A 13,391-nucleotide genomic window follows, 5' to 3' on the forward strand; every position below is an offset into this window, starting at 1 on the left:
ACATCCAAGCCCTGGCAAGGATGGGGACTACAAGGGAGGAAAAGCTTCACACACAAGTGCATAGGGAATGCAGATGGATAAAATATGGGTTCTTGCAAATAAAACAGAAACCACAGAGCTCCCCAAAGCAGACCCTGCTAGAAACCAGATATTATCTTTTTTATACTCACCCTCATTAGACAGCAAGCAATAAAACCTATTAGTGAAAAATTCATCTCCCCTGCCCCTTGCCCTGGCCCTCCCCCACCACATGCCCTCCTGCTCTGATCCTCTCTCTCTTCTAGGATGGCTGCGATTTGTTCTGAGAAGAGACAGGTTTATAGGTTAGCCGACACCTTCTCTCTGTGGAATTTTAATTAACTTCTCCCATCGTCAATATGTTAAGGAGCAGGGTTCCCATTATACGAGGTCAGCAGCGTGTTTCAGGCCTTGCTATATCAGCCGTCAAATTGAAGAATTAATGATGTGGCTAATTGGCTCTAATTCTCCACACCCCCCTCCCCAAAATATGAAGGGGTAAGGTGGGGAGTGGTAGAGTGGGCTAGCAGGGGAGGCTGGTACAGTCCACAGTCTCAAACAAAATAAGAGTGCACAACTTAAGCCCACTTGTTCATGGGGTAGCTGTTCCACCACCTCCCATTTATCACCCTGCAGGGAGGAAAGTGGGGGTGGGGAGACTATGGGTAAATATTGTGACAGAGAGTGTGCACAAGTGTGCACACCAGGGAGAGGAACACTGTCCTGACAAGAGGCCACCTCAGTAGGTCATCACTTAGGAGTAGGAAGCAGCATGCCACTGGGCTCTAACCAGCCACAGTGCTAGAGCCAGAGCCTGTCTGCTAGAAAAGGGTCCCTTGCAGCACAGACAGTAAAAGGTTCCTATCTAACATCTTGCAGCAGCATTAATACACATGACACTTCTTAAAAAACACTGTCTCACTCTAAGCAATAGGAGAAGGGAACAACAAAATCGTAGCAGGCCTCAAGGGTCATTTTCCTGATAACACCATTAGCTCCATACCAATAAGTTGGAATGTCTGCAAAATGAGTTTGGAAATTTAATGAGGACAACAACTGTGGGAAGTATTTTGGAATTTTGTAAAATTCACTAGTTGCAGAGATCACACGGCCAGCAAGGACAGCTCTTCTTATTCTCTTCCTTGAAAAAGGCTGAGGAATAATCTCCTTTGCAGGCAGAAGACCAGCTAACCAGTGAACCAACAGCAACAGATCGATGTTGATCACTGTAAGATTTTAACAGCAAGAGTAAAAATTTCTCAGATTTTCACTTCCTCAAGAACAGGAGCACTTTGAACTATACCCTGGAACACACTGGTGTAGCTATTGCCCTTACCTCCCATGCTGAAGTTGTAGCATTATGCCCACACCAGAAGTACAAGGCTACAGACAATAGAGGCTGGAAAACCTCATTCCTCAACTCCACCTTTCTTAGTCCAGCTTGCTCCAAAAAAACTGAGCTCTAACCACTGCACACAGCTCACAAAGAAGGGAGCTTTTTGTTTGGCATACAAATACAAGTTAGCATCTTTTCAGTATACAAAACCTCAAGAGAATCTGGCTCATTGCTTCTAATTAGCAAGCCAGAGTTCACCCTGCAAGTAAGAACGAGCAGGTCTCATCTGAGACTGTAAGAGGAACACAGGGCCATATTCACAGTCTCTTTATGAGCAGATCACTCCACTGTTACGGGGAACAAAAACCACAAGCTCTCCCCTGAGCTCCCACTGCAGGCACAAGCACCTGATCATCCTCCACTCAAATAAGTCCCTGAAGTGTCACACTGGTGCCTTGGATAGACTGTGTATCCACAAATCTCTCCAAGTCCTTTACTTCTCTCTGTTGGAAATTTGGAATAAAGAGTTTGCAGTTACCTTAATAATGGGCTGATAGCAATGGACCACACTCGATCCTCTGTCTGCACTGTATGTAGACACTGTCCAACTCTGCCCGCAGACAGCGACCAAACCTGAAGAGAGAGATGCATGTTATGCCACATCACCCAGAAGGTGCAGAAGATAGAATGCATTTTGCCAACATTGTGCTAGAAGAGCTGCCAAAACTGCTATGCTCACCTTTCCCAAGATCCTCTCCCTGAATTCCTATTACTTGTTTTGAAAGAGCAGAGCCTTCAAACGCTGGCAGAAACAAGTACTTAAAGTTACACAAAGGTTCAACTTATGAGTATGACCTTCCACCTCACTGGTAACAGAGAGAGCACCCCCATCATCACCATGCTCTCTAGGGTAACACTCACCACAGAGGCTTCTCATCTTCTGCAGTTAAATAAACAAGAAGTGGGATTTTTTCAAATCTCTGCTGTTCTCTTGAACAGCATGGGAAGACTTTTACCATCCCTGAAAAATTTCCATTCATATTATCTACAAAATCAATTGTTCGCTATCCTGTAAAATAATTTTTTATAAACCCACCCCTTTTCAACCAAGTTTCTTAAGTGTACCCCAGACTATTTTCAAATAGCCTCCCCCCGCTCATTGACAAAGTGAGATGATCTCTTCCCTCCCCCACCAGTGCATACATACACATCCCCTTTCACCAGTTCACCAGACCCCCTCCTTTGTTTCTGGGTCCCAATAAAGTCCCCCAGAATTTTGTTGAGAACTCTGCTTGTGGCCCTCATTTTCTCCACCTTGCCTTCATTCTTGGCCCACAGGACTCAAGCTCCTCAGTTCTGTGTAACCGACCCCCAATGTTTCACTTCAAGACTTCAAAGCTGGGAGTGCCCTATTTGTTTGTTTGTTGATAATGCCCAGGATTGCAGGCTATTCTTGTCAGCGGGGAATTTAGCACCTAGTGTCAGCAAAAGCAGCAGAAAAGCTTAACTCTTTTAAGGCATCCCTATCTCCTACAGGTTAAAAATATTGCTCAGAGCACACAATCTGGTGCCTATCACACAGGAATGTACATTAGCAGCTCTTCAGGGCTTAGTCCTAATCAACACTCAGCAGAGTCCTCAATAGCTTAGACACTTAGAGCCCCTTTAAAAGGCTGGTAGGGATTCCCTTCCACCCTCCAAGAGTCTCATTCATGCAAACAAGACAGCCTACAGAAGAGATGATAAAAAATAAAAGGTGAACATCCCTAGAGCCTGTGCTGCGGGGTGCACTGGGTGGGCAAGATCTCACACTAGCTCCAAGAAAAACAGCCTTAAATTCCCTTCTGGCCTTCAGGAATTTATCCTCAAGGTCGGGGAGGTCTGTCCTCTAGCTGCTAGGGAAGCAGCAAGAAGGCATTCTCTCAGCAAAGAGGCTCCACGAAGCAGGGAGAAGTAGCCCTGCCTAAGTGTGAGACAAAGCAGCATCGAGGCCTTGCTCCCAGGAGGCCCAAAAGCCTCCCCAGCAGTGCTCTTTGCATCTGAGCACTGCTTTACTTGGGAGTGATTTTACCCAGGAGTACAGAGACACCAATGAGTACAGATACATTCAGGCTGCTCAGCAGCCTGCCAGTTACCCATTATCACACAGCTCCTAAAAAAAAAAAAAAACTTAAAAGAGGCATTTAAGTCTGTCTTTGTCCCAGCTTCCCTTCTTACAAAACAGGAATAGCAATTTTTCCTCTTACCTCCATTAACGCTCTACAATATGTAACAGGGAACAAGAGTATCCATGAGTCTACCTTGAGCAACAGTCAAAGCTCTCAACATAGAGCAACCACTTCCAACAGTGAAACTAGTGGTTGTGAAGATGCTACTGGTACTGCATCTTGCTAGCAGGACAAGGGTGAAACACCTACCTGGAGTTTCCTAAACTACTAAACTAGAGCTAGTTACAGCTCAGGAGAACAGCTTTCTAGGTCTGTGTAGGAACAGAGCACTGCCAACCAGACCCAGAAATACAAAACAAACCAAAAAAGAATCAACAAGGTCCTGCCTCAAAAAGAAAGTCAAAAAATTATGTTAAAGGATTCAGTGATGCCAGCAGGAAGAGAAAAATGGGAGCTAACAGTATTTATAGTCTACCTTCACTCCTGGTTTGCAAACCAAGAACCATTAAAAAAAAAAAAAAAAATCCCTCACCATAACCCACAAACCACAAATAAATAAAACACAAGCCCACAGATTTGGAAAAGACATCATGCTACCCTTTCAAGAGACTGAATATATAACAGAGCGCACGTGAAGCAGCACTGCATTCCAAAGCAAGGATGTGCTTAAAATATATATGGCAAATTTCAGACTAACTGGCATGGATCTCCACTACAGTGTTAGATGTACAGTGAAAGAATCAAAACATCAGCTGCTGCCTTCTGCACTTCCTAGTTTAAAACAGCAGTTTATGTCAAAGTACTGCCAAGTCTCTTTCCCAAAAGCTTGGCACAGCAAGCATCTTTTCAGAGACATGAGCCTACACCAAGATACCCAGCTCTTCTCCTGCCGACACATAAAGACAGGTCTCACAACGGTTCTGCTGACACTTAAAACATTCATGGCACAAGACCTTTGAGGTCACCTCTGCAGCAGCATCTGCAGCTGGAACATCATTGCTCACCTTTGCTGTTCTGTCCCGGGAGCCACTGACAATGAGGCCACCTTGGAAGTCCACACAGTTCACCTCCTGTTCATGCGCAGAGAACTTGACACTGTAAGAGCCACGGATCTTGTGAAGGACAATGTTTCCATCTCTGAAAAACAAATCCCCAGGCAGGGAGTTTGTAACAGCTGCTTCTCCCTTGGACATGCACCTTCCATTAGTGCTTAGGAGTGCCACAAAAAAGCCAGGACTGATCTCTCACGGGAGCTGAAATTCATCCAGCATTATTAACCCTCCACTCATTGCACACATCACCTGTTCTCTTACAATCCCACATCTGGCCAAAGTCTGATCTGCCACACATGAAATTTTTCCTGGCTATCTTTCCATCCTCCACTTTGTTTTAAGCTGCAGAAACCAGTATAGCAGCCATTCCTACTCCTACTGCTTTGAGCTTGCCAGAATCCTGCCTGGGTGCAGAAAGGCTGGAGTAAGGAAACAAGAGGTCATTCTCACCCGTGTACAAGCCTCAGCTTTTCGTTCATTTCAGAGCAGCTGTGCATGTGTTGTGCTTTGAATTAACTATAAAAACACTCAAGACTTTTTTCAACCAATGCAGGTACTGGAATTTTGAAGGCATACCTTCATTTCCACCTGAATTTTGAGCTACAGTTCACAGGGAAGAGTCTTAAGAAATCCAGGGCAGACAGCCATATTTGCATCTCCCAATTTTGTGCTTGAGTGCTGCATATATTGTTAGTTAAAACTTCATAAATAACAGTTCTGTCATTTGCTGTAACTGAAAAAGGCCAGTCAAACGCAAAATTAATTGGAGAAGGGTGTGTATGTGAAGGAATTCTTGGCAGTTTCCCCCTCTCCAAAATTATATCAGGAGGTCTAATAAGCACCCACTTGTCTCTAGAAAGAGACTGTGGCCCCACTTAACCAGCAGTTCTGAATATTAGAACACAGTCTAGCTACCCTGCCTCTAACAGAGAATGAAACAAAAACTGCACATCAGGACTGTCTGATCTGTCAATCCTGTGGACATCTACACAAATTCAAAAGAGAAAAGGACACTTTATAAGGTCAACAGCACATGACTCAGCTGCTCCACTGCTATACTAGGAGCTTTTTCTTATGAGAGGAAGCGGCAGCAGTTGAACACAGCCAAGCATGAGCACTCTGTGTAGCAAGATTGACCCCTCTGCTCTGGGCTGGAGTTACAATCTTGCCAACCTCACTGCCACACTCTTCGGGCTCCTTCATTTGCCCAACTTACCCCCCTCCACTGACGATGTGGGAGTTGACAAGAACAAAGCGACATACATCCTCCTGGTGGCCAGAGAAGATAGCTTGAGGGTGACGCTGCAAACCTGCACCGTCTGGACAGAGCCGGTAGGCATGGATGTTCTCTGCTTGAGACAGGTAGAGATACTCGCCGTCCAGCTCCATCCAGGGCATCAAACTGCAAACAGACAGCAGGTTGGGGTGTGCAGGAGTGGGGAAAACAAAACAAAACACGTCACACACCAAAAAGAAGAAGAAAAAAGTTTGCATATGTAAACAGAGCAAGAAAAGCAAATGCCCACTCAAGGAAACTGTGAAGTTCAAGCTGCTGGTAACATGCAAAAGCAGAGCTTAAAATAGTAGCACAGCTAAGAACTGAAGCTTCTCCAGCAACATATGAAGCAGATTACATTTTTCTAACCAAGAGATGACGAAAAGGCAGCATGGAATCTCTGAAAGAAAAGATGGCCAACAGTCTAGTGAGTTTAGATAGCAAATACTTAAGGCTTCCTGACTCCTCTTCACAAGCACTGTACTTGTAAAGAAACTAGACTATTTGCAAGCTATGTCAAGCATTTCTAACAGAGCCTTCAAAATGAGGCTCTTGGTGCAAACAGTCTTGATCCTGCATATTATCTGCTGATGCCCCCTAGCAGAGACAACAAAGCTGCCACTGTTTCACACGCATCTGAGCATGGAAGCAGGTCACATCAAGTAACACTGGTCATCCTACAGACAGGAAGTCCTGCACCTCCTGCATTCTCTGTATGCTGATACATAAAGCAGCAGGGTAAGCCTGAGGCTATCCAATAACTTTTTGTGCATCATGTAGAGGAGTTATTTTTCTATATTCACATCTCTTCCACTGCTGAGCCAAAAGCAACTGCAGAGCAACCTCTTGATTTCTGTTCCCTTTCTTTCAGAAGAGTCCATACACCCTTTCTGCCCCTTGCTATCTGTGGGACAGTGGCAGATTTCTACAGACAGGATCCAGTTCAAGAGCAGAGGACTGCTAAAGGAGCTTTTCCAAAGTATTTAAAGATTGAAATTACAAGTAGAAAATACTGTTTCACTTCCTGGGAGACCAAGAAGAGAAGACGATAGTCAAAGAATGCCTGAATCAAGTCTGTCATCACAAGATTTTTATTAATTCTTGAAACAAAACCAAAACACACAACAGGCTACAGTGCACAGCTATGCAGTGAGCTCTTTGCTCAAGGTCTTGCTCTTGTGTAGCCACCAGAGAATAGGCCTTCTGGATACAGCATGGCCAGATACAAAGAGACAAGGGGCTTATGTCCTATAGGGCATGGATGTATGAAACGGCCTCCACTCTGCAGTCATTACCGAGTATACCAATACTCATGCAAACATTGAGCAAAACCAGAGCCTTTCCACAGAGCAGCCTTTCAGTTTTCAAGCTATTCAGGAACAAACTGTCTTGACAGCAAGGGAGCTTTTTGTAAAAACCTGTCTCCCTCTTTTTTGCAGTTCATCCATCCTCAGAGGCCATGATTTTCTGTGTCAGAGCCATTGCTCACAGCCGCACATCACAACATTACTATCAGGAACTAAAGCAAGAAGACAAGATTGCTTATTAGATAGAAGGTTCCTGCTTGCCTGCATTCATCTCCAAGAACAGGCTTTTAGTCACATGGACAAAGCACTTGAGCATAGGTTATAAGATTCATCTGGGATTTGATCAGATGCATGGAAAAAATAAGTGGCATTTTTGGAGCACCAGCTTTGGTTTTAGGTGGGCTTTGATTTCCCCTTCCTTCCTCCACTCCTACGCAGTCCTCTAAAAGCAAGTGAATATCCAGCTTACCTAGATTACAGCCAGCTTCTGTGGCTCTCCTCCTGCTGCTCTTTAGCTTTTTACCTTTATCTATGGCTTTTTCATAAGGAGAAGTAACAAATTTGAAGCAGGATAGATGAAAATTAAGGGATGCAATTTGGATGGTGGCCTCATTAAATCAGTCCTTACCTTTTCACTTGGGAAGCTGGTTTAGTAATGATCTCTAACATCCACAGAGCCTGTCTTCACAGATGGTTGCAAGCACTTCAAAGGCAGGTATACAACCTGCACCAAAATCCACTCTGCTCATTACAGCTGTTCCCAGGACTTTAGACAAGCAGTGGCACATTATCCACCACTTCAATCTAAGCACCACAAATAGGTATGAAAGCCCAGTAGCAGGTCCCTGTTCTTTAGCAGCTAACAAACCACAGTCTCTCTCATTTTTTCTTGTCTGAAGGCTGAAAATTTAGATGTGCTGTTCAGACAAGAAACCTATCTTTTGTTTTGCTTTGAAAGCTGAGTACACCTTTGGAGCAAGAATTTAACAACAATCTCCTCTCATTAATGTTAAATATACATATGCTTTTAAGTAAAGGAGATAAGCATAAGGTAGAACAATGAAGAAGCATAAAAATGGCAATTAGCCTTTTAGATTTGTACATCCAAATTAGGGGCCAGGATAAAACATGGGAGATAAACTAAGCATTTTGAGGGGGACACAAGCCCACGTCTGGATCAAGGTGTGGTCATTGTGAGAGCAGAACAAAAAATTGCTCATGGTATACACCAACATATAGGAACATAATAGTTTGAATGCTGTAGTGAATATTGCTAAATCAGACTACAACTGCCCAGGTCAGAAGATGACAAATTCAAGCTCTTACTAAGAAAGGAACTCTTGAGACTCAGAGTGAATCTCTAGGACAGCAACTACAGTTACCCCACATCCAGCTAGCCAGCAACACCCAAAACAGGACAGCAAAATCACTTGTAGGACTCCGTGGATCACAAGGAGCAGGAATTATCTCATTTCAGGGCACAGATGCAAAACCAAGGCCCCACAGCAGATGACACAGAACAAAGCAGAAGAGAAAGGAGCCACTTGCTTGCATTTCCATTTCAGGACCGCCTCCCTGCGGCAGCGTCCGTGCCTCCAGTTCTGAGATACTTTCACCCTTTCCTTCACTGGAATGCCAGCTGCTCTGCAGACAGAGGAAAAGAGACGAGATTAGCAATCAGGACTGATGCCACATGGATGACAAACACACTCAAGCTGGTCACAGGTATGCTCTCACTCTGGTTCCACAAATCGTCACCTGGTAAACACTGATGGTGTCTGAACCAGACTAGAGCAAGCACACTCATGAGAATTGACAAGAAAGGAACACTGAGCAGAGTGGGTGCTTATCAACATAGAAAGTCATCCTTGATGATCACTAGTGAACAAGCCCTAAATCTGATCAAGACCTATCTGGTATACTGAATGCAACAAAGGTTCAGATAAAGCATAATCAAAACAACATGACAGAAAGAAACTACCAAAACAAACAGAGAAACAGGACATCAGTCTTCAATAGAGAGTAAAGAAAGCCAGTTAATAAAAGGATAACACCATACAAGAACAGATGTGGGAAACACTAGACAGGACAACATTGAAACCCGCAGCTATAAGAGTTTGCATAGTTGGAGACTAGTAAAGAAACTGCTCCAGACCCTCACCTGCCTGATGATCACACAACCAGAAAGAATAATCAGGAATCAAAGTATGTTCTAACTAAAAAATAAAATTAATTAATCCACATAACCACTCAATGCACACATACTCCAGGACCAACTACCTTTTGCAGCAGCTCACAAAAGGATAGAGAATTCCACCATATCACTGAAAATTCTCTACCTATAGTCAGAACTGTAGTCCATCAGCAGTTGCTGGGGTACAAATCAAAGTTACTTGGTCAAGCTGAGATGAGCTAAGATCAACGCAGCTCAAGAGGTGACAAAAGGTAGGTACCACAGAGACCTGGGACCAAGGTTGCTCAAGTCTACATGAACATACTCCATTCAAGTAGCTGTTCAATATCTGTTTTGCTTTCACGATCCAAGGTTGATTAAAGAAGGGAGAGAAAGGCAGCTTTAGCTCCCATCTTTCTCATATCAAACTTGATTATTCAATACCCTTGGTGGACCTGCTTAGGTAGAAAAGATCAGAAAAGTATAAGCAAGCAGAAACTCTTGAAGTCATCCTTTGTAACTGGGGACTGTGAACCATTTACTAGATTACAAGAGTTTTTCCCCTTTTCATGCATTTCTCAGCAGTCAATGGTCCCAGATGCACAGAATGAAGGAAAGATACTTGAGATGGGGACTGGTACCCAATTAGGGCCGGTTCCCTCCTCCCATCCTTACTGTGCCCCCAGTCCACATCCCAAAAGTGGGATTTTTAGGTCCTCTGCCATTTTTAAAACAAAGACTAGCTCCCTGTAAATAAGTATCTCCTGGAGTTGGTAATGGGTGTTGGAATCTCTAACCTGGCCCTGAGGCCTGGCCAGATTCTCATTTTCCCAGCCTTCCTTCCATAGCCTCAGGCTCCTTTTTTTCTGCTCACCCATCCCTCCCCTTTTCTATGCTTTCCGGCACTTAGTCACCATTATAATTTGACTGCATTCCTGGGCATGTGACCCATTTTAAATAAAAACAGAAACCACACACAGAAAAGATTTTCATCCCCTAGAAAACTTTGCAACTCTTAAGTTTATGAGCAGTAGAGGCATACAAAATAAAACTGAATTTAGGAAGCTATGAGCTCTTTATTTCTCCTAGGCCTTTAAAAAAACACCAACCAAATAAACAGGGAAAGTATAGAGTTAGCCTAGGCTGCAAGAAGAGGAATTCCAATTTTAAAGCAAGCACTGTCTGGCCCTACAAGCTCACAGACTGTGACTGAGATGAATGCACAGCACCAAAAAGTCAGGTTAGGTCCAGCAGCCTCCTCATTGCTTATTACTCTCCCAGACAGAGTTCAGGCCCTCCGCCTACATCCACTTCCATTCATTACTCCAAAACACTCTCCTCCCCACGCTCAATTCTCAGTTAAGTTCTCCCCACATACAGATTTTAAGTCACCGGGTTGCATAGTGATGGAAAACGCACTCAGGCCACAACACATACCGGTCCGACCAGACATCCTGAGCTCAACACACAAACCCTACTAAGACTAGATGTCATTTCCAAGGCTCCAAAAAAGGTGAATCCAAGGTCAAAAAAGAAGCCTCCTCCTTAAATTGCTGGTCACTTTTTGAGCTGAGAGGCAGGCCTTGATCCTCCTGGTGCTGAAAGGAATTTCAATGGAGAGTCACTCATTGGCTTGGCCCACAGTACCAGTTGACAATTGCAGTTACTCCTGTAAACACACACCTTTTAAGATGCTGTGGAGGGACCACTTTCCAACAGCCAATTAATACCTTGACCTTTCTTCATATGCAATTCAGCAAAATGCTAAGCCACATGCTTAACATTCAGTACATACTTAAGTGCTCTCTGAAATCAAGATCTTGGCATTCACATTCTCAGAGAAGCCACCCAATAGTGAACTTTAAGACTGCTGAAGGCTAACTCGCTGAGAAAGGATTACTATTCAGTCCAGCATCAGAATGCAACTGAAGTACATGAAGTACTGCCAAACATCCTAGAAGGATGACAGGAAACACAGGATGAAGGAGCTAGTGAACACTGGACATGAAAACTTGGTGAAATTCAAGCAAAATGTTTTTAAAGACCAGAGTCCATCATTCTCTCCTCTGCTAGGGCATCACAACTATCCAGAACATGCAAGGGTATCTTTATTATTAGCTAATTAAACCAAAAAGCACCCTACTATGATCCCAAACCACGTGGTGCAATACATAACCTGAGCTAATTAATGTTTCCAGTTGCATGCACTCCTGATGGAAGACAAAGATTTTGCTACTCTAAGAGAGAGAAGCTGAACATATCTTACAGCCTGAGAGTTCCAGTATAAAAGCCATTCCAGGCAACCCATTATGAAGGATTTTTCATTTCCCCCCTCCTACCCCACCCCACCCTACCAAAAAAAGTTTAAGTATTTTGCTCAAATTATGGATTTCCTTTCTTTCTTGGCAGAGTGACCAAAAGAAATACAATATTCCTTCTGGAGCCCAGTTCCCAGCTGCTGAAGTGAGAGACTGGGACTATCCCCCAGCAGCACCACTGACCCAAGTGACCTCAGCCACCATGGCAGTTGCTGGCCTGGGCCCCAAAGGAAAGCAACAAAAGAAAAAAAAAAAAATCATTCAGCCTGAGACTAAGCACAACTCCTCCTCAAACTTCACCTCCAGCAGGTTTTGCCTTCAGTGATCTCCTCCCCAGCCAAACTCCTTTACCATCAGAAATGGCACTTCTGCAACAGCAAGAGCTTCTGTGCTTCAGTGCATCCCAGGGAGATTCCTACTTGCCATCTAAAATTTCAGCATGTGCCAAAACAACCGTGCCTGCAACAACATATACTGTGTTACAGAAGATAACATCAACATGTCATACTGTATATTTTCCCAGCTGCATAGGGCATCCTAACTCACCAGTCCTTCACATTTTGCTACATATAAAGTGCAGAAGAGTTCATCTGGAAATGCAAGTCTCCAGAGACCCACTGAGACCAAATCTCTTCTGTGGACAAAATCTGCTATCTGCATAAAAGCTGTCACCAGGCTGCCTCAGGCTTGACTGAAAGGGTCATACAGAAGAACAAATAGGTCACAGTGGCTAAACCCCACTTTCAACCTTGGCCCTGTGGCAAGAATGGCTAACACAGGGACCAACTGCACTTATTTGTCTAATGGGGACACACCTGTTGAGTGGCAAGGTCTCAGTGCAGTTGCAAGTCACAGGCCACCAACAGACAGCCAAGGGGGAAGAGCTATTTATGTCAAGAGCTCCTGTTGCTGTCCTCAACAAATTGGCCTGCTTTCAAAATGTCTCTTGCAGGGCAAAAATTCCACCTGAATTCCTTTAGCATATGAGGCTTATTTAGCTTACTGCCAAGTTACTGTCTTCTGTCCTACCCCCCTTCCTAATTGACACAGGTTCAAATAACTCTGAGATGGAAGTGAGCTCTAGTAGACTGTTCTCTCACTGTTTCTTGCCTCCTTTGGTGTGTCTACACTGTCCATTAGATGTTATCAGGCTGTGCAGGTTTACTGCTCCCCCTAATAACTCTCATGAACAATTCACCTGCATGAAGAAGCCAGAGACTCCAATAAGAACCAGAGTTGCAGCCAAATTTCTGTACACACAGCAAAGACACAAATTTGCACAGACTTTTCAAAAAAACACCACCACCAAGACTGAGCCAGACCACCCTGCCATAAGATGCCCCCTCCCAAGCAATTGCCATGGGAACACGACTGGACACTCCAGGCAGGGTTTGGCTTCTCTCAGGGACTCAGGCAGGCTTTTTGGAGATGACATCTGAGCTGCTTCAAAAAATGCATAGTCCAGGGAAGATCTGAGAAAACTTGCAGCTGCTCAATAGCTGTGATGTGTATTGTGATCTGAAAGAGTAGACTGCCAGGGTAGTATTTAGATAGAGTGAAATAACCCATGGCTGTTTCCCTGATGCAGGTTACAGGGATAAAATAACAAGCCCAGCACACTTTTTTTAATCCTTGAACTAGGTTAAACCCTTCTTCCCCTCGGAACTCAAGATTTTAAGGGGAGGATAGGCAGCCTTCAGAGAACTCTTACAAACAATTCACATTCCCAGAACACAAAGCAGT

The 13,391-nt window shown here is 44.1% G+C and overlaps 1 protein-coding gene across 2 annotated transcripts in view; it reads right to left on the bottom strand.

Moving 5' to 3' along the window:
- The window catches only part of FBXW4 (F-box and WD repeat domain containing 4), a 59,569-nt gene that overhangs the window by 40,613 nt on the left and 5,565 nt on the right, over positions 1-13,391 (bottom strand). For both annotated transcript variants that reach the window (XM_051619210.1, XM_051619211.1), the window contains exons 2-5: positions 8,706-8,801; positions 5,791-5,976; positions 4,527-4,659; positions 1,893-1,987 (exon numbers count right to left, since the gene is read on the bottom strand). In XM_051619210.1, coding sequence (XP_051475170.1) covers positions 1,893-1,987; positions 4,527-4,659; positions 5,791-5,976; positions 8,706-8,801 — 510 coding nt within the window. The remainder of the gene's footprint in view (positions 1-1,892; positions 1,988-4,526; positions 4,660-5,790; positions 5,977-8,705; positions 8,802-13,391) is intronic.

The sequence above is a fragment of the Apus apus genome, chromosome 4, assembly GCF_020740795.1.
Source record: "Apus apus isolate bApuApu2 chromosome 4, bApuApu2.pri.cur, whole genome shotgun sequence".
In the NCBI taxonomy this organism is placed as follows: domain Eukaryota; kingdom Metazoa; phylum Chordata; class Aves; order Apodiformes; family Apodidae; genus Apus; species Apus apus.